This window comes from Alligator mississippiensis, chromosome 4 (assembly GCF_030867095.1).
Source record: "Alligator mississippiensis isolate rAllMis1 chromosome 4, rAllMis1, whole genome shotgun sequence".
Taxonomy (NCBI): Eukaryota; Metazoa; Chordata; order Crocodylia; family Alligatoridae; genus Alligator; species Alligator mississippiensis.
The window spans coordinates 5,962,740-5,988,056 of NC_081827.1; the positions used below are offsets into that span (position 1 = coordinate 5,962,740).

General features: G+C 45.4%; 1 protein-coding gene across 1 annotated transcript; it reads left to right on the forward strand.

Annotated features, from left to right (window-relative positions):
* Positions 1-474: 474 nt before the first annotated feature.
* GDI2 (GDP dissociation inhibitor 2) lies at positions 475-24,943 on the forward strand. The gene is made up of 11 exons (XM_059725726.1): positions 475-714; positions 10,744-10,851; positions 11,830-11,929; positions 13,638-13,772; positions 16,569-16,767; positions 17,255-17,386; positions 19,208-19,307; positions 20,925-21,096; positions 23,304-23,448; positions 23,806-23,860; positions 23,950-24,943. Exons 1-11 carry the CDS (start codon positions 490-492, stop codon positions 24,103-24,105), a joined length of 1,527 nt encoding a protein of 508 aa, XP_059581709.1. The 5' UTR covers positions 475-489; the 3' UTR covers positions 24,106-24,943.
* Positions 24,944-25,317: the final 374 nt, after the last annotated feature.

Here is a 25,317-nt window from a genome sequence, read left to right on the forward strand (position 1 = left end):
ATATATTGTTATATATAGACACACGCACACATATATTTATATACATACACATTCATATATATTTATATTTTATACACGCATATTTATATATACACACATTTTATATATATTATATAGACACACACATATACATTTATATACACACATATTGCATATTTATATATATTTAAACATATATCTTATACACACACATATAGATATATAGACACACGTATCTATTTCTATATATTGTCACACACACACACACACACACACACACACACACACACACACACTCTCTCTCTCTCTCTCGCTCTCGCTCTCGCTCTCTCTCCCCCCCCGTGGCTCCGCCCCCCGAGCGACCCCGCCCGCCCCTTGCGCCAAGGCCCCGCGCGCACTGCGCAGGCGCGCCGCGCCTCGCCCCCACCACGGTGGCAGTGGGCGCGCCCCGCCCCACTGGCGGCGCCGGCGGGGGGGCGGGGCCCGGCGGACGGACAGCGGCGCGCACCAATGGCGGCGGAGGCGGCGGCCGGCCCCGCCCCCCCCTCCGCGGGCGGCTGCGGCGGCCCCTCCCCCCTGGCGCGGTCTCTTCACGGCGGCGGCGGCGGCTCCATTTTCTCCTGCTCCTCCGGCCTCCGCCGCGCCCGCGCCTCCGCCTTCCTCCCTCCTTCCCTTCCTCCCCGCGCCGCCATGAACGAGGAGTACGACGTCATCGTGCTGGGCACCGGCCTCACGGTGGGTGCCGGCCCCCCCCACCCCCGCCTCACGGGGGGGGGGGGGTGTCCGTTTCGGCTCTTTTGTCCCCCTGTGGGGGTGGGGGAGGGGCAAAACCCCGACCCTTTGGGTGGGGGAGGGGCGAAAAGCCGGTCCCGGGTGGGGGAGGGGCGAAAAGCCGGCCGTTTAGGGTGGGGGAGGGGCCCTTTGGGGAGGGGGGGGTGCTGGGGGACTCCATCGCATGCACACACACAACATCGTTTTAAAGCCCTGGCGGGGAGGATCTGGCTGGGCTTCATGGCGCTTGGATGCGACACCCGCCCCCCCCCCCCTTGATTTTGGAGGACGGGACATATCATGCCCCTCCTCTTCCTGTCTCTTAATTGAGGTATTTTTTGGGGGGGGGGGTGCCTGCCCCCCCCTTCCCCCCCACCCCCCCGTTGGTTTGTCCGTTTTGGGGGATGGGAGCACGGGGCATTGTTCCCGAACCACAACCTCACAACATGGCTGGGAACCACGACGGCTTCTTCCTCCGGGGTTTCGGCCGCCTCCTTCCTGCTTTTGTTTCCCCACCGGGGGACGAAGGAAGATCTGCATTTCGTGGAGGTGGGGGCCGCCGCTGCCGCCGTCTCCGGCCCTCGCGCCACCGATGCTGCCACTGCAGTTGACACTCGCTGGCGGGCGCCTTGTGCGTGTGTGTTGATAAATATCCACCATCTGCCGTTTGAGCCCTCCTGGTTTTGAGCGAGCTTTCCTCTCTCTCGCTCCCCCCCTGCTGGTGCAAGGTCCTTGTGATATGATCCTCTTCCTGGTCTGGCTGCAGGGGGCGAGACCCTTCCCCGCCCTGACACAAACCATCTCTTTTTTTGGGGGTCCCCCCCCCCCCTGTTTAATTAAGTGACCGAGAGAGGATCACTGCGTCGCCTGCATCATTTGCTCTTAACGTGAGCAGTTAAATAGTTTGGGGGCGTTGGGTTAAGCTGTGTGCCTCTAAAAGCAGAGGCAGACACAGCTCTTGGGGTGCAGACGGTATCTTTTATTAGGCTAAGTCGTAGCAAAAAAAAATAAATAAATAAATTTTATATATAATTTGCAAGCTTGGGGAAGAGGCCATATATGATATATATTTATATAGCCCAGCTATATCGTAGCCAAATACAAATTGCTTGCAAAAGGAATTTTTTTTTTTTTTGCTACAATTTAGTTGGTCTAATAAAAATATCGCCTGTAACCCAAGAGTTTTTTTTATTAGACCGACTCAATCTTAGCAAAGAAATAAATATTCTCTGCAAAGAAAAGCTTGCAAAAGGAATTTTTTTGCTACAGTTTAGTTGGTCTAATAAAAATATCGCCTGTAACCCAAGACCCCAGCTAGATGAGCATCTAGCTGGGGTCATCTAGACCCAGCGCTCTTTCCTGCTTATGCAGGGGGTCGGACTCGATGATCTATTGAGGTCCCTTCCGACCCTAGCATCTATGAATCTATGAAGAGTTTTTTATTAGACCAACTCGATCTTAGCAAAGAAATAAATATTCTCTGCAAAGAAAAGCTTGCAAAAGGAATTTTTTTGCTACAGTTTAGTTGGTCTAATAAAAATGTCATCTGTACCCCAAGAGTTTTTTATTAGACCGACTCAATCTTAGCAAAGAAATAAATATTCTCTGTAAAGAAAAGGTTGCAAAAGGATTTTTTTGCTATGATGTAGTTGGTCTAATAAAAGAGATCACTTCTACCCCAAGAGCGTTTTGTCCGCCAGTTAAATCTTGAGCATGATTTGGTTCGGCAGCTTCTAGAAACCTGCAGGCGATCCCGGTGGAAAGGAATGGGTATGCTTTTATTTTGGGGCCTTCGAAGCCTATGAGCATGTCTCAAGAACTTGCAGTAAAGGTCATATCCTGCCACACAATTTGAATGTATTTTGCTTCCTCTTGCTAAACTCCTTCAAGCTTCACTCATGAGAAATAGAGGAGGACTTTTTTTTTTCTTCTTTTTTTGAGGAGGAAATGGTAGCATGGGTAGAAACCAGGGCTGGCATTATTACATGACTTCTGGTAAAGTCACAGGTTCTAATTGAAGAGGGGCAATTAACTTCAAAGCTGGAACCCCCTTCAGATGGGACTAGAAGACTAGTCAAATGAAGTAATAGATAAGAAGTTTGGAGCTTCTTATAATCAAATATGGCAGCGTTGTTCCAAATGGCCTTGATTTTTGTAGGGATGCCTGGAGATCTCAGAGCAACAGCAGTCTCCCTATGCCTGAAGAAGGGCGATTGCACCCGAAAGCTTGCAAAGAACTTTGTTCCAACTACTCGGTTGGTCTAATGAAAGATATCGTGTCTACCCAATGAACCTGGCCTGTCTGTGTCCATAGACCAGCATGGCTACAACCAAAAACCTTGGCTGCTTGACTGGGGTTAGTGAACGCATCTACATAAGATTTTTTTTCCTTGAGTAGCATGTTTTCCCTGCTGCATTCCTCACCTTCCAGCCCCTGTTGAAGTGTTGTGCATCTCCTACCTGCCCTGTCTTAGCTTCCAGGACCCTGTAACCTTGAGTCAGTCTAGTAGGTAGAGGGTTTGGGCACGTTTTCCTAAACTTTTCTGGGAAGTGTGTTTTAACGGAGAGGCGAGGAACTCTGCAGGGTTATCTCTGGGTACCTGGATGGTGTGGGGTTGGAGTTTTGTTTTACTCGGCCCTTGACTTGCTTTGTAGAGACCAGATTCCCAATAGGTGCATTTAATGTGCGAACAAACTATCTTGTCTGAGTAAGTAGGGATTTGACTTTACTTTTCTTTAGCCCATGGAAAGAAGTGTCCAGGTGGCAGGTGGTAGTCTGTCCTTGTCCTTCAGTTGGCCAGATGCGTTGACAAAGCTCAAGAATGGGTGCTGAGATTTTGGTTATGTCAAATATTGGAATTCAGTTTGTAGAAAGCTCATGAAATGGGAACCCACTGACTCATAGCTGGGAGATGCTATCCTGAGATTAAGTGAGCAGGCTAACTTTTTAAAACCATTAGCATTATCCTGAAGACCCTGGCTTTCATGGGCTTTCCTTGACTGTGAAAGTAAACAGTTAGTCCAACATCTCAGATTATTTTAATTTAAAAGCATACCAGCAATGCATATTTTCTTGACTGGCGAGTGTGGTACTGCCATGTGCAGTGGAGCAACCTTACCCTACTGCGTTGTGTCAACATTTAGCTGCTTTACAGGGGTGGACAGAAGAGCTTGCATGGGAAGAACTTGCAGCACAAACTTTAGCCATTTTATGACTGACCCACAGTCATCCTGTTAAAACAGACCCCTTTAGCTGCTAGTCTGGTTTTGCTAACTAGGACCTTCATACAGATGCTGGTGAACTGCTTGTAGGCTGCTGTTCCCACCAAGCATATTGGATTATCTGTTCTGCTTTTATTTTTACTTTGTCACATGGACTTACTTGAATGCAACACTGATTGGTCAGGGTGTCTACAGACGAGCTAGGATTTCTGTGTCATCTTGACTTTAGTTGGAAGTTTATTAATACTTGTGGTCTGACCATGTGCAATCTTAAAGAGAAGCTAACTATTTGGTATATGGCTTTGCATTTAAATTATGGTTAATGAGCTTCAATGAAACAGTTGGGAAGGGGGAATAAGAACTGAGTTCTTCCCCTTTTCACCAAAAATACAGCTAATTAGCTTCAGGCAATGAATTGTGATTTGCAGTTTACAGGAAAGATAACGAGCTTTGATGGTTCGTGAAAATCTTGGTGGCAATGGCTCTTCATAGTTACACATAGATGGACTTCACCTATGAATCTGAAGACTTAATTAATATTGAATAGTTAAGCTCTTTGTATAGGGTACTTCTTTCTTTCTTATTTAATTGAACCTACATCCTCAGAATCAGAGACCAGCAACATCCTCATGTCCTGAAATAAATGGTGAATTTACAGTTTGCAAAGGCATCATTTGGAAAAGAGGGAAGAGATTGACTAACGAAGTCTGAGTGGCCAAGTATTGCCAGCATCTCCCAGGAACAGAGGCAGCCAGCATTAGTGAGAGAGGCCTGAATCAACTTCATCTGAAAGCATTAAAGAACACTTTTTTTTTTTTTTTTTTTTTTTTTTTTTTTTTTTTTTTTTTAAATAACAGTGAACATTAATTTAAACTTTTTATTGTACAGGTGTAAACCTCTTAAGTATGGTTTCTTATTTGATTGGCTTGGTAGAAATAAGATGATTTTTTTTAAAGCAGCTGTAGATCTTATTTGAGGCTGCAACATGTTAAATGGTATAGGTCGTCTTCACATTATCTCCGTACAAGTCTTCCCTTTTAAGTAACACTGAATCCAATGCCTCATATTCTTACATACCTAGAGCTGCTTCCAGACTAATTTACACTATAAATGCATCACTAATTGATGCTAGTTGTGTAGAGAAAGATGCAGGGTAAACATCTGAATCCTTTAGTCTGACTGGGCATTTTTACACATGCTTTGGGATGTGGCACTGGGCACATTAATTAGTGAGCTGCACTAATTAAAAGTGGCTGTACATCATGTGCATCAGCATCCTCCCCCACTGGAAAAATGGTGGCAGAGCGCTTTGAACTAAAGCTCATTGAACCTGTTTTATTTCAAAGCACCCAACCACCATGTTTTTCAGTGCCGCAACGCTGATGCACATGATGCAGAAGGTTGCCAGAGTGTGTCAGTCTGTGTGCTCCAGCCGACTCGATTAATCCAGCGTGTCAGAACAAGTCTATAGGAGCCCATTTTATAGGCAGTTGATCACTTGGGGCATTAATTACAAATGATAATAGCTAATAAGTAATAACTTGCATTTTTTTTGGTCCATGTTGCATGCATGCATCTTTCCAAATGGATGCACTCTTGCATAATCTGATCTGCTTGCCGATAGGAGTGGATTGCCTCAATTCAGTGACTCATAATGTAGTTTATCCCAGTAGCTGGAGCTTCTAAAACTTGCTGAATTCACTCCTTCAGCTTGCAGCAAATGAGCTGTATTAACATCTATAAGTTTATGGCCCTTCTCGTGCCAGGTGAGAATACAACAAGTCACCCATCAGTTCACTACTTGTTACTTTTGCTCTCTCTTGTACCTCGGCTAATTTAGTGATTTTTATTTTTATTTATTTATTTTTTTTAAATCAGTATTTCCTCTTGGAAGTCGGATGCTGTCTCCACTTCGTGATGGACAGTTTTGTACACAAGTAATTATTGGAGGCAACAACATAGTGGCTGAAGTTTCTAGCAGACTGGCAGCAGAGGCTTTTTCTGAACTCTGGTGTCATGCTTGGCACTAGCGTTGGGGAGAAGATGCGTATGCATATACCTGTAAACTCATACTTGTTTCCTGAAATGCTTGAAGGCTGTCCTGTTCCAGGGCAAACTCTCCGGTGATACTAAAGCCATTGCATGCCAACAGGGCAAGTGACTTGGGTGTTCTGGCTGGTGGAAAACTTATTGTCTCTGAGCAGTGTCTGCCCCTCCGTTGCTACAGGATTACTCCGACATGATTCCCTTCTTAATATTACTGTGGCAAACCCTTAAGTTGCAAGCTAGACTCCCTTGGCTACATAGCTAAGGAGTTTTTTTCCCTCTGGCATCGGTTTTTACAACTGCCTGAGAACCCAGCCTATCGAATTAACTTCATCTGCGGTCAGCGAGGCTGCCAGTGAATGGCACAAACCTCGGTGACTGGCCATGGGTTATTGCTACCGAAGCATGGTAACTCTTGGGCATCAGTGTCTGGCTTGGTGAAGTGCATTATAATTATGCTCACTTTCTTAAGGTGTAAGATGCTCCCCTCTTCCCAACTATCTGGGTTCCTCCCCTGAAAAAACCCTGATGCTTTTTTTTTTTTTTTTTTTCCCCCCCCCACCCCCTCAGAGAGAGTGTGTGTGTGTGTGTGTGTGTGTGTGTGTGTGTGTGTGTAGGCCCCTCTAAGGCTAGGAACAGACATTGCACATAAACCAGCATAAGTGATCAGAAAACAGTTCAAATCTGTAACACAACAGAAGTTCAGTGCACATAAACAGCTTTCAAAATGCTGCAAACCGGTTTAAGATAAACCTGGATAGATGTAGTATCAGATTGAACTGATTTAGTTTAAATCAGTTTATTGAACGTTTGTCCCAGACTGCCTTGTGCATTGTGAAGGTACCTGTTAGACTGCAGCTTATAACTTGTTTTTTTTTTTTTTTTTTTCCTCTTCAAAATACTTTCTCACAAGGGAAGCATGAGGGTTTCAAGCTGCTAATTTATCTGGCCCTTCCCTGTTTATCAATCAAGCTGCTGCTTTTTATTAAAAAACAAAACAACAAACTCCCCCTCCTCAATTAACACAAGGAGCAGTCTTATCAGTGAGGTCCCAGATGCAGACTACTGGACTGGTACATGGGTGTGTGATGCTTAGTCACCAGGGCTTGTTGAGTTGAGAGAGCTTTTAGCTAACTTGTATTTTCTAAAAGAATATTCAAGCCTGTCCATAAGCCTGTTTGTGCACTGAACTTCTGTTGTGTTACAGATTTGAACTGTTTTCTGATCAAAATTCAGGCTAATGTTGCTGCCATTTATACTGCACGTGGGTACGTGGTTGCAAACTGCATGCATTGAAACCTTCTTTTTGGAGGCCTGCGGTGTAGCAGCCATCAAAATCTATGTTGCCCCATTACAGAAGTATACTACTGCTGTACTGGATCCAAAAATAGGCTCTTCCTAGCAAAAGTCCAAGGTTAAGGGTGAAACTGGGAACTTTGTGGCTTCTCCGTCCCTCAATGTAATCTCCCAAATATTCCCCTAAATGGCCACAGTAATCACTTAAATTGTGCCAGCCTTATTTTGAGAAGATTGAAGCCTTATTTTCTTCAAGCTTCTGTGAAGGAAGGAAGTCAGCTGACATCTGACTCAAATTTGGTTGCTAAAGTCCTTACAGTAACTTGGCACTCCAGGTTGAAACCATCTGTGGCTGGTTTTGTTTTATTTTATTTATCTTTTTTTGAAATTCCGGTCAAATTTTTTTTTCATGGATGAACTCCAGACATGGAAATTATCAATGCTTTTTACCACCATCTGGTAGATGTTTTTCAACTAAAGGCATAGCTCTTGAAGAGTGGCTCTGGTTCCTCATTGTTATTCTATTGCTGATGGGACCTGTCAAGTCAAATCTAAACGACTGCAAAGGAGGACTCATCAGGTTTAATTCAGTGAGCTTATTTTAAGGGTTTGAAAATGAACTATTGCTGGTTGATAGAGATCTCTTCTGAAAGTAATTAACAGGATTAATTAAGCCTTGTATTTCATACACAGCTTCTTCATTTTAACGTTAACAAATTAAAGGCATACTCAAGTCTTCTAGCATTTTCCCTCCTCTCATCAGACTGCTCATGTAATTCTGAAATAAATTAGCAAATGAATGGATACCTTCATAGCGGGCCTGGTAGGAGTAAAGCCTCTGTCAGCGGCTTCCTTTGAGAGCAAGGCAAGTCACACACATACCCTACATGAAAGAGAAGGGGACTCAGATGGTAAAGAAGTTTTTTCCTTATGTCCAGTCTAAAATGGTCTTCAGCAGTTTGTGACCGTTGGACCTTGTCTTCCCATGGGGTGTCCTGGTGAACAGACGTTCCCGATGCACACCCCTGATGTACTTATAGGCTGCCACCAAGTCACCCCTGAGCTTTCACTTCTCCAGGCTGAAGGGTCCCATGTCCCTCAGCCTCTCTTCCTAAAGCCTGTTCTCTTCACTGCTAATCTTTGGTTCAACCAGTCATTCTTAACCTTTTAAAACTCAAGCTACCCCTCTTAACTTTTTCTGAATTTGGTAGTACCCTGACAGAACCATTGTAAAATCCCAGTTTACCTAGTTTATCCCCAAGCTGTTGGCACTAGGTGGAACTGCCCTGCATGCCGCTTTCCAGGAGGTATGTGCAGGCCTGGATGGGGAAGTAGCTGTGGCAGGTGTGAGCACTCCTGCCTGCATTAGCTTTTTGCTTTGCAGAAGCCAAATGTGGTGGTGCCTGTGGTGCGCTGCTTCCTGTTTCCAGTGTGACTTTAAAAGGGTCTTGTGGCACTTCAGTTGAGAACCACTGGGTTAAACTCTTCACTTGACAGAACTCAAGGGATCCATGAAGACACGAGTCAATCAAACTGATTTTAGGACCGTCTTCTGGGCATTCAGCAACCTCATGGTAGTAAAGACATGTGTTAACTCAGAAAAGGTATGTACCACAGGAGATGTTCCCTTCTCATCTGCTGAGATTCTTACCCACAGCTGTAACCTGGGCCTCCAGAAAGTAAAGCTTTGTGTCTTTGGAAGGTGGCAACACTAATCTTTGCCAGTGCTGAGTGGCAACCAGGATCATCCCATTCATTCAAGCTCATTTAGACACCCAAGTTATTCACTTCCATTTGGGTTGTATGGGACCAGGTGGCATTACCTCTGCTCAGCTGTGAGCTGTATCTCTTTGAATGTTGGCATCAGGGCCAGACACGGGCATGGGTGAACCAGGTGGCCGTCCAGGGCCTGGACTGAAAGGGGGCCTGAAAATGGTAATTATTATTATCATCAGGGTCTCTGGTGAAGTGGGGCCCGATACTAAAAGTTTGCCTGAGGCCACCAGGAATCTAAGTACAGTGCTGGCTGGCATTCATAGTGGCTTACTTTTATGGTATAAGGCAAGCACAGGATGTCTGCAGTACACAAAGGTTGTGTAACATGTTGTTCCGTGTGGTCTTAAGAAGGCATTTCTGGCAGTAACTACAGGGACTGACTTGGCAAGGGTCAGCAACCACCCGGCACGTGTGGCACATGGAGGCATTTTGCTTGGCCCATGCACCTTGGTGGACAGCAGAGTTGCATGCCCCAACAAGGATCAGGCTCCTCATGGCTCCCTTGCTGTCTGTCCCTGGCATGCCAAGATCTTGCAAGCTGAGGTTCCAGGTGTGTTTGGCACCCAGCCCAAAAACATTGCTGACCCTTGACTTGGGGTATCCCACAAAGTCTATAAGAGTCACTTACACCCAACAAAAGAGAATTATCTTGGGTATCTTTTAGAGTTTCTCTTGCCAAACAGGATAAGTAGTTAGTTTGAAGAGCCAAACGGGGGAGTCCTTAAGAACCTTATTCCCTTGAGCCCTTCAAGGCTAGGGTTGCCTTCTTAGATCCAGCCTTATTAGCAATCTGCAGAGGATGGACCTCCTTAAGTTAGTAATTTATGGTCCCAGAGGTAGGAAGCTTTTGTGGTTTACCCAGTTATTTTTGTTGAAGTCTCTTAAACCTAGTGGAAAGTCAGAGTGGTTGCCTGGCTTCAGCGTACATCCCCCCAAGGCTTTTTGATACACAAGCTTGCGCCTAAACAAACACTTCCTCTTTTTGATCCAAGTCAAACTATTGTCAACAGTTCTGGTGACTCCCCCGTGTCGGTGGAACATATCAATCCTATTGGGGGCACATGCACCATTCTCCTTTCCTCAGTTGGGCTGTAAAAGCTTCCCTTTCAGAGTGGGAATGAGTCTCTTCAGTGCCCAACACTACTTCAAAAAATTGTTCCACATCTGTGGCTTCAATTCCAAAGACTAATTTTAATTTGACTTTACATTTTTTTTTTTTTTTTTTTTGTTCACTTTCTGCTGTGTGTCAGTTGTCCTGCATCACTTCTCAGAATCATTTCAGCAGTTGCATCTTTAAGGTGGTGATAATGCGTCCTAAAACAAAATGTGCATGCCTGTAATAATAGGCGTCTTCAGCTTTGACAGGTATCCAGTCTTGCTTTTGCTATCTGGGGCCTGTATTCCCTGAAAGCGGCCTTGCTTCTCTTCCTGCTCAGGTCTGAGACATAGAATTTGTGAAATGTGACTGGCGTGCTGCCAATATGCTCCTTCAATCTGCTTAAGTGCCAGGGTTTGGTCCTCTGGCTTTAGTGCAAGCCCTGGTGACTTTGCAGTGTTTCCTTCCTAGAATCGAGGAACAGGAAGGTTTGCTGTATAGCTGACACAAGGCTTCCCCTGCATTTATTTAAATAAAATGTCTCTCTTTGTGCACAGGAATGTATCCTCTCTGGTATTATGTCCGTGAATGGAAAGAAGGTCCTTCATATGGATCGCAACTCTTACTATGGAGGTGAAAGTGCATCCATTACACCACTGGAGGATGTAAGTACTGAAGACTGATACTCAATCCTTATACTTAGCTGATTGCTCCCTAACTACACATCTCAAACATCTCCAGTCATACAATTGGCATTCCTCTTCAGTACATTGGTACTGGGGACAACAAAAATAAAATTAGCAACATCTTTATCCTTTGCAATCTTTGGTGTATCGTCTGATATGACTAAATAGTAGCTGTGCTGTTATCTAAATGCTTGATGAGATTGAAGGAGGGGAAAAAATTCAACTTTAACTAGATAACAAGTTGTTGTTTCTCTAAGTAGCTTGGTTCAGTCTCAGAGGTAACTTGGCCAAACTTCTTTACTGCTGTACAGCTTTCTCAGTGAACATTGTCCTGAAGATTGAGTAGGTGTCTGACTGAAACAAGCTCAAAAGTAAAAGCACTAATGCATTTTGGTCTTTCTTTCCAAGCTTTGCAAACTAGAGTGGGCACTTGTTTAGTTCACGTAACCACACGATTGCAAAATTCTCTGAACATCCTACTCCAAAAGCTGAAGTTGCTGTAAATAATCAATTAAATGGTCTCTAGGCAATCTGATTATGAGTCTGGTTGGCAAGGCAAGGGAGCATTTACTTGCCTGGAAACTTGATTTAAAGCCTCAGATACAGTGATCTGCTCAGCAGGGCAGCAAAATTGATCAGATTACTCTTTGCTGTGCTGTACAAAAGCAGTTTTGGTTCAGCGGGTCATAATCCTGATAAGCCCGTCTCCAATTCCGGGGCTCTGCATTGAAGGAAAACAACTCTTCGTGAGTATGAGCAGCCTGCTTGCTGCTAGACCTGCAGTAGTACTAGATGCGATTTGTACATGGCATCGTTCATTAGTCGGGTTTCCAAACTAAATATCTTGCATGTGTGAATCAGTTACTTGCTGCCTGGGAAGCCTGGGGTGGTCCGATGTCCTTGCAAACTGATAATATAGCAAAGAAAGTAATACTTTGTCTTTGTTTTCACCCAAAGCTTTATAAAAGGTTTAATCTACCTGGGTCTCCCCCAGAGTCAATGGGACGAGGGAGAGACTGGAACGTGGACCTGATTCCCAAATTCCTTATGGCTAATGGTAGGTAACTTGCATCTCCTTGAGGCTATTTCTGACTAAAGACAGGGTCCCAACTTCAGTATGTCTTTCTGTTTATTGGTTCTGAGGAGCTGTCTTGAAGGTCTCTTCCAGGGCTGCTTGAAGTAGTCATTCAGATAATTCAAAAAATATTTGTTCTCCCACTGGGTCTGCCCTCGTTTGGGTAGATGCTATAACTCGCTGTGTCCTAGCTGAGATGTTTACAAGCAAACAGTCTCAAAAGTTGGGGCCCATGTCTTGGAGAAGCAGAGCATGTTACAGAAGAACCTTAAAAAATCAGCTGTACGACCTTTCTAAAGGCAGGGTCTCTAATTATAGAAATGCATTTATTCTAAACTGGATTTTGCAATGTACTTGCACCTGTGCTGTGCACAGGTGGTGTTCATGGGTTATAGGAAACTGGTCACAAACATGTGCTGAAAACATGAAGTAAGGGTTTTTGTTCTTTAGCAAGGGTGGATGCCACTAGAGTAGGCAATAATGCAGTTTTGAAGGCTAAGAAAAGGACTGAACTTGAATAGGATAGCAAATAGGGTTGGTGGCCAGTTGCTTGCAGATATCTTCACCCCACCCATTCCTTAGTGATTCTTCTAGTCACTGGCCACATTGCTAGGTCCAGCCAACTCGCTGATAAGCACTGCAGCTACCATTAGCAGCAAAAGTGGCTGGTCAGCGGTTAAATTGTCCTCGTTTTCCCAGTTTCTAGGGCAGCTTTAAAACATTACTAAATATCCATTATTACGGCCATCGGAGACTTTGTTCATGAAACCTATGCAAGACACTTTATTCTTGCTTCTGTTCCCTGGTTGGCAACGCTGTGTATTGGCAGGATGGACTACCTGGTTTGGCAACTGTCAACCCTTCTGGATTGTGGTGTATGTGTGAGAAGTCACCTAGACCTTCAACACTTATGCCGAGGCAGGAGTGTGGAGGATGCCCAGATCTTCCATCCCACCCTGTAGGCCGTTGAGACAGAATCCAAAGGCCAGACTGAGTCCAGACGTTTGGTGCCTCCATGGCTGTAACTGTATAAGCATACGTGAATTAAACCCGGGTCTCTGGTGTGGCAGACAGGGATTCTACCGATGCTGTGGATCGGGCAAGAGTCATAACACATGAAGCCCTGCCTACCGAACTGTGTGTTCAGCCAGCTTACCCACAGACTGATAAAGAAGCTACATCCTTAGTTCAGTTGTTTCTTAAGGTAGCATGCCACTCAACTAAAATGAATTTCTGGGTGACAGTAGGAGTGAAGACCCGTCTTGCCTAAAGTAGCTGCCTTGCTTGTAAACTTTGTCTGGATATTTGACTGTTAATTTTTATAGAGCACAGCACTGTCCCTTTGTTTCCTGCCATTGCAATTCCAGCTTTGACAAGTATTAGACAAGGAAAAAATGTCACTAGCAGTATCACAAAAGTGAGGACACTAGGAATTCTACCAACATATTAGCAGTGCTTGAAGTAGCAGAAAGGGGATTTTTTTGCAATCTTCTGCAAACTGGTTAAAACAGATGTCCACACTTCCAACTCTCTCTGACCCTGCCTTGTCTCAAGTATATGGGGAGATACTGTGGCAAAGCAGTGTTATGAGCATTTTGGGAGTTGTTCTGAAGCTGGAGGAGAAGAATAATCCTCTTCACAGGGGGCTCATCACCCAGATAAAGATCTGCTGTTGGTTTCTTGATTACAGGTCAGCTGGTAAAGATGCTGCTTTACACAGAAGTCACTCGTTACCTAGACTTCAAAGTGATTGAAGGAAGCTTTGTCTACAAGGGTGGCAAAATCTACAAGGTTCCTTCCACTGAGGCAGAAGCCTTGGCATCCAGTAAGCAGTCTCTCTCCTTCTTTCTTTTTTTTTCCCTTGGATATTGTTTTCCTTCAGTTGTAAGCTTGCAGCTCTTTGGGATATTGTCATTGGGTTGTATCGGCAGTATTAAATCTCCCAGATGAACTGGGAATGCATGCACACTAACAGGGTGGATAACCAAGTTTTGTGTAATGTGCATCGTTGAACCATTTCTAATGGTGTTTCCACATCCCCTTCCAGCAATACGTTCTGCTCCAAGTACAGGGTTTGCCTCTTCAGTTGCTCTTGCTTCTTTACAAGTATGAGACTAGATTAGTTTAGCTGATAGATTTAGCATCTAAGGCGGATTCCAAGCAAACCATTCTCTACTCTAAGGGTTGGCAACCTTTTCAAGTGTTGGGGAGGAGGTGGCAGCTGATCTGGGAGTGGAGAGGGAGGAGGAGAGATGTGGAGGAAGAAGACTTACCTCCAGTAAGCAGTGTACTAGGGAGGAGGAACGGGGAGAAATGGTACCTGTAGTAAGCAGCACTTGCAGGCGGGGTAGGAGCGAGCAAGGAGGGCTGTAGACGGGATCAGTAGCACTGTGCTGGGCAGAAAAGGGGGTGAGCTGCTTGCAGTTGATTCCCTTGTTGCAGACCAGATCCAGGTGCTTCGTGGGCTGAATGCAGCTCGGGTACAGGTTGTCAACCCTGCTGTCCTGCATTTCAGGCCTGACCTGAAACAATTTTTGGAGACGGATGATCTTGAGCGATTCTTACGTTTGCTTTCCTTAACAAGCCTAGCCTGGTACAGCTGGCTTGTCTGCGATTTGGACTCTTCTGAGGGATTGTCATACAGCTCAAAAAGAGGAGTAGGGAAATAGATTCAGTTGCCAGCTCCAGCAGAAAATTGCTATTAATTCTTAACTTTTTTTTGCTTTAAATGTCCTTTATTTATTAAAATGAAGATGCTTCCTGTCTTGATGTTGCAGCGTAGTCTTAACACACACGGAAGTGTTGCAGCAACTGCGTTTTCACAGCTGCAGTACGAAGTAGGAGCTAGTTTGCAAACTAATCAGCTTTGTGTTCAGAAGGAGTGCTGATGACTACTTCCCCTGGATTTTGATTTGTTAGAAGAGCCTAATGAAAACCAAAAGTGCTCTTTTTCTCCAAATACTAAAGATAGTGTCTTGATCCCGTACAGGGTGGGCACATCCTGCACATGCATTAATGTGCCATAATTATGGTGCATTAAGTTTTTAGTACCTGTAATGGGTACTAACTTAATGCATTGTAATCAGTGCTATTGTGCAGTAGCACCAGTGCACATGTTTTAAGTGACACGAATGTGCAGTAGACTAATTATGTAGCGCATTAGCGTGCCTTTTGCCAGTAATCTGCACAAGCTGCTAAAAGTGTAGTAGACGTGTCCAGTGAGTCCACAATCTCTTCAGATACAGAAATCTCCAGCTGAGAGCCACATAAAGCCCTTTTTGCAGCTTTCTAGTTTGTGTGCGTGTAGGCATGTGGGGAAGACAGAGGAGACGGACCTGTGTGTCAGTGGAACATCCATTGCTTTCTAATATTAGAGGAGATACAAGACAAAACTGTGTTTGTCTCCACTGAATCGGTCCTTGAAGAGCTGTTTTAACTGGGCTTCAGTAAGGAACGAGGGAGCTCCATGAGATCCCATCCAGCTTTTGGGTTCTGGACTCTGTCCAGTGCTTTGGGATGGAAATGATAACACTGAACCTCTTGCAGCATAGCCTCTTGTAAGCCCAAATGCCTAAACAGGGGAAGAGTTACTCAGCAAGTTCTTGTTTATGGGTTTTTTTATGTCCATGTCAAACACTTGTACAGGGAAGTGTTGCCAGATGGGCAGCATGCCTGAAGAGTCGGTCAGGGACTGAATCTTCCTTCTCCTTGCAGTTGCAACGTGATAGCTGCTCCAGTTGCTTGCTGTATTACAGGAGCAATGCTGTATAGCCATCCCTGGAAAGTGGAGCCTGGAGTAGTCCACTTTCTCATTCCTTGAGCCATTGAAGGGTTCCCAAGAGTAACCTGAAGTGTCTGCTTAAACTTAGCAAACTGCCCAAGTGCCTCTGCTGCCTACTACCTGTTTTCATGGTGCTGTCTGAGTGACCTAGCTTTGCCTCTGTCCTGTTCACATTAGGACCAGTATGCCCGTCTTCTTTTGCAGACTCAAGCTGGAGGCACTGAAGACAGTTACTAAGTCATGTGGGAAGGATTCAAAAGGCTATGGAGGGACTAGAGAAGTAGGCTTGCTTTTGTTTTGCAGCACACTGGAGGGGGTAGGAGCCAGAGCTGCTTAACTGATGGAAGGTGGTAATTTAGCTGATTGGGCTGTTACTTAGTTTGAGGCTGAGCCAAAAAAGCTTACAGATCCAGGATAGTACTTTCCCCTCGAATGGCAACTGGGAGTAGCGAGATTATCCATGAGCTGTAGGAGTAGCTCTCTGTACTACTGCCGAGTGTCTAGCACATCTGCTGAGTTCTGTTCTAATATTGAAAGCTACTCTGCACTTCCCTAATAAGCAGACTAGCTCTCCAGCTAATCTGGAGCTTTTATGAGTCCTTTAGCCCAAGCAGCACAATCTTTAATTTGGTGTAACTTGGACAGATTTAAATTTTGGGGCACATTGAAGGGTTTTTAGTCCTTGCCAGTGTGCCTGCTGTAATACTTTGTGGACTGGCAGATGCCATAGCTTTACAAGTCAGAAGAAGGCTTGACTTGAAACTGCTTTCTGGTCTCTAATCGGACCCCTTGATCTGTAGCAAAGATCTCTAATCTGACGACGCTGCTTGTTCCTTATAGGTTTGATGGGCTTGTTCGAGAAACGCCGGTTCAGGAAATTTCTAGTGTATGTTGCTAACTTTGATGAGAACGACGCCCGAACATTTGAAGGTGTCGACCCCAAGAAGACGACTATGCGAGATGTGTATAAGAAATTTGACCTAGGCCAGGATGTCATAGACTTCACAGGTCATGCTCTTGCACTGTACAGAACTGATGAGTAAGTGTGTTCACTGGCTTCTAACACCACTTGGGATTGGGTGCTGCTTCCATGCCCTGTGAGTTGGGGAGATCCTCCTTGAAGGGTATGGGGTCTTCATCAGCCACAAACGCATGGAGCTTACCTTCAGGGAAGGGGCATTTTTGAACATTTGGAACGATGGATTTTTAAGTGCTGGGTCCTTAGTGCTGGTGGGATGTTTCTGCTTCTGATAGGCTAGTAGTTTGGGTTAACCATCCCTCAAGGGTTACCTAAAGGCTTAAAAGAGCAGTCTAGCAAAACCTAAAGTGTTTGTTTCCCTCCTTCTGCTCTCCTCAGTGGGGAAGTGTGCTTCAGGGGTGGCAGCTTAGGAAGAGTGGAAAGGCAGCTCCATTAGAGGCAACCTAAATCTTAAAGCACACCCTAATGCAAATCCGTCTTGGGTCTGGTGAAACAAGTGCTGTCTGCTTAGATCTTGACTTTTTTTTTTCCCACCCCCTCTTTCCAGCTACTTAGATCAGCCATGCCACGAAACTATCAACAGGATTAAACTGTACAGTGAATCACTGGCTAGATACGGTAAAAGCCCTTACCTGTATCCCTTGTATGGCCTTGGAGAGCTGCCCCAGGGATTTGCAAGGTGAGAATTTTTTAGCTGCGAGTTTCAGCTTGCCTCCAACGAGCTGTTCACGGCTGTCGGGCAGAATCTTGGGTGCTGGGCCTGGGAACGTGCTTAATCTGTTGCATGGCATTTCTTAACTTCCTTTTATTTCTCTGAGAAAGTTTGCATTGTGGAGTGGGGTGTTAGGTATGGGGGGAAGAGGCAGTACAGGAATGGGGATTTTTGAGCCCTATGCTGGCCTGATTGAGCAGTGTTCATGGGCACTGCATCCCTCTTCTGGGGAGAGGTGTCTTGGTGGGGTGGGTTAGATTCCTCTTTGGCCCTGAGCCAGCTCAATGGACTTGAGAGGAAGTGGTGTTATGCGCTTAACTTCCTGTCTGAGAGGCAGCCAAGCCCTCTACAATGTTAGTTCAGTATTGGAAAAGACCTGCTTGGTTACAGACTGGTCTAGCACCGGGCTTGCTGACACTTGCCTTAATTCACCAGTTAGTAGGGCTTTCGATGCACTGTCACTGGGGCATCAAACAGTCCTTGCACCATGGGCCAGGCCTGGACTGTGCTGGGCTCTGACAAAGGCTGATGGTGGGGGGGGGCTGGTGGCCAAGGAGGTGGGGGCCACAGCAGTGGTGGTGGGCAAAATGGTTGTAGGATGATGGGGACTGCACTGTTCCTTGCTCGTCCTCCTGCCAGTGTTCCCTGTAGCCCAAGGGCCCCAAATTCAGGCCACTTCCCCGAACTACTGGTGGCTAGGTAATGCAGCTCTAAGCTAGATCTGGCCAGCAGGCTATGCGTTTAACACCCTTGCACTACAGGAATTGGCTGCCTGCATTATTCATGCCAGAGACAAGTTCAGAGTTGGCATAACTACATCAGATTAAAGCCTCATAAAATTGAGGAACTTCAGCAAATAGAAACCCTGGCCACGGCACTCTTGCCGTCGGTGTTCACCTGGAAGCTGTCCAGGTTTCTCACAAATGAGATCCTGGTTCTTGGGAAGGCCTGCAGGCTGGCTTGCACTGCCTGCTGTCTCCCACTGCCAGCAATAGGAACTGGGAGAAGCAGGGTTGAACCTGGGAGTAGTATTTTCAGCAACCCTAAACAGTTTCCTACGTGCTGCACTTCAAAGCTTGCAGCCTGCGGTCTACTCAGCTTGGCTATCCAGACACTTTGAACTGGTGCTTTCCGCTCGGAAGTAGATGTGATCATGGCTTGGGAGAAGATCAGCCTTTAAATAGGAAATTAGAGCACAGTTGAGCAGTCTGCCTTGGAAACGGTTAACATGGTTGGGCTCTTACTTGGGTACCTAAGCTTTGGGAATTCCCATGTGGTAAGTTTTTAAAAAAACCCAAACCCTGCAGATGCATAGGTCAGTGTGTGGTAATCCAACAATTCCACTAAACGCAAGCAGTTGTTACAATGAGGTTTAACAGTTCAGCAAAAAAGCTGCAGCTGCTCTTAAAAGAATGAGGCAAATTTATGAAGTAAGATTTGCCTGTTTGTGCTACTGAACTTAGCCAGGGGCACCAGAGTGAGTAAAACTGCCCCAGGTCCTTGAATGGCATGAATGAAATGCTTGATTTCAGATGGAAGTGTCATGGAAATCCAGGCCTGAGGGCAATATAATATAAAGATAATATAAAATTTATCTTGTTACTGCAGCATATTTTCAGGCTTTCAGGCAGCTCCTTATCAAGACCCCAGAGTTTTGTGTTACCAAGAGCTTAATCGGTACATGGGGGGGGGGGGGGGGGGGGTCTCTTGAAGCAGAGTAAGTGAACAAGTAGCTGGGATGGCTGTCCAAATGCAGAGCCTTGTGCTAATGTGGCATTACTCTTGTAGGCTAAGTGCTATTTATGGAGGCACCTACATGCTGAACAAGCCAATCGAAGAGATCGTGATAGAAAATGGCAAAGTGGTTGGTGTGAAATCTGAAGGGGAGGTACAGTAACTCTTGACTGTCTCTGAACTGCTTACTGTCAGGACCCCCTATTCATTCTCTCTCTTTCTCTCTCCCCTTCCACAAGAGCAAGCATATAGTGTTCAGTAAATCTCTTAGTTTGGTGAATTTAGGCTCATATTTCAGGATTTTTCATTTGGAAGCAAGTGTTATAAAAGCAGGATTAGTCGTACGCTTAAGCCTTGAACTGCTGGGACAGTGAGGTCACAAGCAAAACAGTTTAAGGTTGTTTGTCTGACTTCAGGTGTAGTTCTTGCTATCCACTAGATGTGGTAACCTCTTCAAATGGGGTTTTCCTCTAATCCAAAGAGCCAGGATTGCCCAGGCTTTGCAGTAAAGCAGGTCGAGCAAAACCAAAGTCCTTTCATTGCATTCAGACTCTGAGAAGTAGAATTAAGCAAGATATGAAATGGACTGTACCTTTGACATTAAGAGGAATTAGCTGCCCTGTACACTCCTGGCAGCGAGTCTTCCTCCTGCCTCCCCAGATGTACAGCAAGATGATATGGCAAAGATCATGAACATTTACTGGCCTAGGCAGACTCTGCTTGCCTCTTTCAAGAAAGGCTTAAACTTTAATTTGAGCTACCCTGCACACATCTAATGCACAATTAGTGGGGTATTTAATGCATGCTAAAATTGTTTCCCCTTGTTAAGCAAGTTGGAATGATGCATATAAACTACAACAGATACTGCATATAAATGGTCCAATTCTGACCCTCCTCTTTAGACCTCGGTCAGGCCACCTGGATACTTAACTGAATGCATCCATAATGCCTAACCTCTATGCTGTAGATGATTTGATCACTGTCTAGGTACACTTCAGAGTAGGTAGGGTCAGAAGGGACCTGAGCAGATCATCAAGTCTGACCCCCTGTCATGGGCAGGAAAGGATGCTGGGGTCAAATGCCAGGGCTAGGTGATTGTCTAGCCTCCTTTTGAAGACCCCCAGGGTAGGAGCAAGCACCACTTCCCTCAGAAGTTGGTTCCAGGTCCTAGCCGCCCTGACTGTGAAGTCGTGCCTCCTGATGTCTAGCCTGATATTCCAGTGAGACTCAATGCAGGGGTTTTTTTTTTTTCCAATAAATACAAGAAATATTGTGGGGTTTTTTTTTTTGCTTTAAATTATAATTCTGGCTTATAAAGTGAAGCCTGTCCAGCAAAATCTGCAGGATGTTGCTGACCCCAGCTCTGTCCTGACCATTCTTCCAAGCTATAGGCAAGGCCTGAAATTAGGAGCAACCATTCTTGTATTGAAGGAATAATGCTGAAGATGAATCTGCTGCTTGTGGAGGTGGAGTATAAATATGGTGTAGGCAGAACACCTTCTAAATGGTTCACAGAACCGCAACGCAGCTAGCACCAGCTAATCTCGTCTTCTGCCTAAACTGTTAATCTTACAAATATTCATTGCAGTTTCCTGACAGACACCTTGATGCTTCAGTGATGGCATTTGTAATGTGCCCTCTAGCTCTTGCCCAGAAATGGTGCTTCTAATGAATTCTATGCCATGAGACTGCTTCTCGTAAGATAAGACTTCCTGCTTACAGCTCCTTGCTTGAGGGAATTCATTGCACTCTTTCTTTCTGTCCTTGGCAGGTTGCCCGCTGCAAACAACTCATCTGCGACCCCAGTTATGTTTCGGATCGTGTAACAAAGGTTGGTCAAGTGATTCGAGTAATCTGCATCTTAAGCCACCCAATCAAGAACACGAACGATGCCAACTCGTGCCAGATCATCATTCCACAGAATCAGGTCAACCGGAAGTCAGGTGTGTGGGGAAGATTGGCTGCTACCTGCCTGTCTGGTGGTGTGCTGAGCACTTGTGTGTTAGGCTGTGTTCCTTAAATCATATTAAGTGCCTGTCCTTGTGCCAACTGGATGCTCATAAGACTTAATGAAGTCAGAGATTTAACAAAACTAATAGTTTGTAGTGGAAGTTTGGTCTCCTAGAAAAAGTGGGACTGAAAGGGACCTCATGAGATCTTTTTTTGGTTAAGCTTAATTAGCGGCATAAACCATCCTGGTCAAGTGTCTGTCCAACCTGGTCTTGGAACATTTCCAGAAGTGGTGGAGTCCTTAGCTCTAAGTGTGACCTCTTCCAGTACATAACCATTCTCCTGGAGAGATTGCTTTGTAGTCTTACTACGTTTCTCTGCTGCAGGCTATTGCTTTTAGTCCTGTCCCTTACAGCCACAGAGAATAGTTTTAGGAAATCAGCCTCACAAGATTGTGATAGCTCTTCCTTCTGTCAGTGTCTTCCCCACATATGCTTCCTCCTTGGAGGATTGTGGATGCTGCTGTGGCCTGGCCCAGCTCTTCTCATCTCTTACTTCTATCAGCTGCGGCTTCAGTTTCTTGGAAAAACTGCACACGTTCTCTCCTTGGTGCTTTCCCTCAAAGGGTATGAACAGGACTCTGGTCTCATTTAGGTTCAGTTTCTTCTTTTGCTTTGCGCTGCTGTCGTTGGAGTTGAATGGACACTGAATGAGCAAAGAAAACGCCATGCTTACTGCAGTGATGGCTCCTGAGCTCTTCCCCGTGCGTGTGTGTTCCTGGCCATCTCCCGTAGTAGTTGGATTCTCTCTTGGTGCAGAGGGTAGTTACTAGCCGTTAAGTGACAGCAGCATTGGCGCATCTAGAAACCATCACCACTTGTCACAGTGGGCGTGTCTACACGTGCACTTTACTGCACAGGAGACTAATTTGCTATGTAGACAGTAACATTTTACTGCACGTGTGCCACAGTAAGGGCACAGTAGGTTAATTTATCCCACTGTAGAATAGTCTTGTTGGACATGGGTTTCATCTGACGGAGGAGTAAATTACAGTGCATAAATGCACATGTAGATGGTAATGTCGGGATTAGTTTACTTTGACTCGGCCAGAGTTTATTCAGTCACATTAATTGCACATGCAGACACACTCAGCATATCCACGACTACAGAGCCAGCGTTCAAACTGCTCTGCATGTTTGGTCAGTGATCAGAAGACTTCTCAAAAGGTTTAAGAGTCCAGTGAAATCTGTAGTTTTGACTTGGCCTATGTTTTGGGGGCCTGGAACTAACAATCCCATCAGTTTAGTCTTTTATCTGAATCCAAAGTGATTGCAATTCAAGGCAAGTGTGTAAGACAGAGTGGAACTTTCTGCTTTTTAAAAGCCACCTCTGAGGGGGTTTTTTTTGTTTTTTAATTGGAATTGCTTAAACCAGGTTAAACATGTCTGACTGGTTTAAGCCTCGTGCCTACAACTCAAGGAGGGGTTGTGCAGTGTGGACTGGGGCCAGGCTGCCCTCTCCTGGACACAGCTGGAGCTGCACAGGCTTCACCTCTCCAATGCGGTGTCCTCCTTTGAGTCGGCAGTGGACTTGCTCAGCTCAAGCAGTGGAGGCAGAAGGATGAATTTGGTTCCTGCTGGGTTCAGGTTTCTGCCTTACAGCTGTGGATCTCTATCAGAGGGTGTATGTTGAACGCCTTTGAATCAAAGGTTCTTTCCTAGATCCTTTGACATGCTTCTAAAAACAGGGCTAGAAGGGACCCCACAAGGTCCTCTAGTTAAGGCCTCTGCTCAAGGCGATATCATCTCTGACTAAACTATCCCAGCCCAGTGCCTGTTTAGCCTGAGGGTTTTCAAGAGCATGGAGGGAGATTCCACAACCACTTTTGGTTGCCTGTTCCAGTGCTTGACTGCCCTCATAGCTGGAAAGTTCCTCCTAATTGCCAACCTAAACTACTTCCGCTGTAGCTTGAGGCTGCTGCTCCTCCATGGCCACAGAAGTCTGTTTTGTCCTCTCTCTAATGACCCTTAAGGCACTGGAATGAATGGGACCGACACATGGATGGATGCTTCTTGTGGGCCACGTACTTACCTAGTTAATCTCAGTTAACATCTTAAAGTCCCCACCAGCGTAACCACCTAGGAGATCAGCTGATGCATGGTTTGAATGACCTCTGACTACTTTTTGTATGTCATCCTAGATATCTATGTCTGCATGATCTCTTCTGCGCACAACGTGGCTGCACAAGGGAAGTACATTGCCATTGTTAGCACCACCGTGGAAACGGCAGATCCCGAGAGAGAAATCAAACCTGCCCTGGATCTCTTGGAGCCGATTGAACAGAAGTAAGCTTTCCTGCTTGCCCCAGCTGTCGGTCTCTTAGCTGCTCCTATGCATCAGAAATCTGGCTGACTTGGACTATCGCTACTGCGATGGTGGCAGACTCGTCCTTGGACCTTGAGGATGTGGGGTAGAGACTCGTTTGGCATCAGGTCTCTGTCGCCGAGTTGCCTAGTTGATTGCATGTTGGGGGCCCTTGATTTCCTTTTCCTTTTCCAGCTCTTGGAGCTTCGTGGTCAGCTCTTGCCTCTGTCATGGCACTTGAAAACTGACTTGGCCTCTTCGCAGTGGGGAGGTCCTTGTATTGGTACCCTGAAGAATTGGGTAATTAAAGACAAGCTAAAAAATGTCTTTTCTCGTAGGTTTGTTAGCATCAGCGACCTGTTTGCACCAACTGACTTGGGAACCGAAAGCCAGGTTAGTATGAATGGCCAACAGCCAGATTGCTATGTCTGTGTGTAAGGGGAGAAAGTGGAGACACTAAGCTGTGGAACTTCTTTTTCCAGATCTTTATTTCTCGCACTTATGATGCTACCACTCACTTTGAGACGACATGCGACGACATCAAAGATATTTATAAGCGGATGATGGGATCAGATTTTGACTTTGAAGAAATGAAACGCAAGAAAAACGATATCTATGGGGAGGAGGAACAGCAGTAATGAGCAAATGTCTAATTAGGAGAAATTTAAATTGGCTAATATGAATATATAAGGAACTTAATGAACACTGTATGAAATTCAATATTGTAAGGCCTGCTTTTGTAATCACATCTCTGAGAGATTGAAGAGTACTGCACTGTTAAATGCTCCCCTTCTGGATATCATGTGTTTAACTATTTCATTCTAGTAGGGTTGCTGTCCAGATGACTGACCTGACTTAACCATTACTAACCTTGTAAGCAAACAGCAGACTGTTTGTCAGACTTAGGTGTTGGTGCATACTGAAATAACTCATTGACAGCTGTGTTACCTTTTTTTTTTTTTTTTTCTTTTCTTTGTATTTTTAATCATTTGTAAACATACTTCACAATGATGTGCTTCTGGTGTATTAGTAACCTTGACAGATGTCATTCAGACCTGATATCGAGAAACACCTCGGCTGAGCACTCCATTGCTGTGGACAGCATCCCTAAAGTCTTACCCATCAATCTTAACTCTGTGGCAAGTTGTATTATGGACAAAGCCCACCTCTATTGTAGCAGCAACTGTTGGCGTAGTTCTGGGCACAGGGCCTAACCCACACTTCAGCTTCTAAAACAGTTTACATCAGTTGGAACACAACTGTGCCTAAAGGTTCCTTTGTGTTTTAATCCAATAAAATTGAGAGAACAAATTACAAAGCAGGCAAGATGTGAAAGTATTTTCTGTACCCATGTGGCTTTTTTGGATGGACCAAACTGCACTGCAGTATTGATATGACAGAGCCTGTGCTTCTGATGTCTCTGGAAGGCTCCAAATGATTTCTGTACTGCGAAGTAAAGCCAAATTCTGGAAACTAGTCCTGTGCTCTGGTCTGATTCGCTCCCATAGTGTACGAAGGGTAGCCACTTTCCCCGAGATCTCCAAGCGGTCTTGCTGCCACTGTGAAGCAAGCGCTTGGCATACGAGCCTTAATAATAGCAAAAAGCAGACTTCCTTGGCGTATTTTTTTTTTTTCTTTCTGCTACAGCTGTTTCTAAAGGAAGTCTGCATTTTACTGGCAAGTACTCATCGGCCTCCCTGCTGAGGTAGGGGTGAGGACCGAGCGCTGCTATGCTGAATCGCACCTGGCCCTGGCTCGCATGCCCTTGCATGCTGTTACAGCCACTAATGGGGAAGGGTAAAGCTGTGCTGGTGGCCAGGTCTGAGCACAGCTCTCCCTGTGGCCATGCC

Bases quoted from the DNA above. Each gene is read 5' to 3' on its own strand.
- GDI2 (XM_059725726.1), top strand. From the start codon at position 490: ATGGCGGCGGAGGCGGCGGCCGGCCCCGCCCCCCCCTCCGCGGGCGGC. The intron at 23,449-23,805 runs GTAAGCTTTCCT...CTTTTCTCGTAG, and splicing joins TTGGAGCCGATTGAACAGAA to GTTTGTTAGCATCAGCGACC. The intron at 23,861-23,949 runs GTTAGTATGAAT...TTCTTTTTCCAG, and splicing joins ACTTGGGAACCGAAAGCCAG to ATCTTTATTTCTCGCACTTA.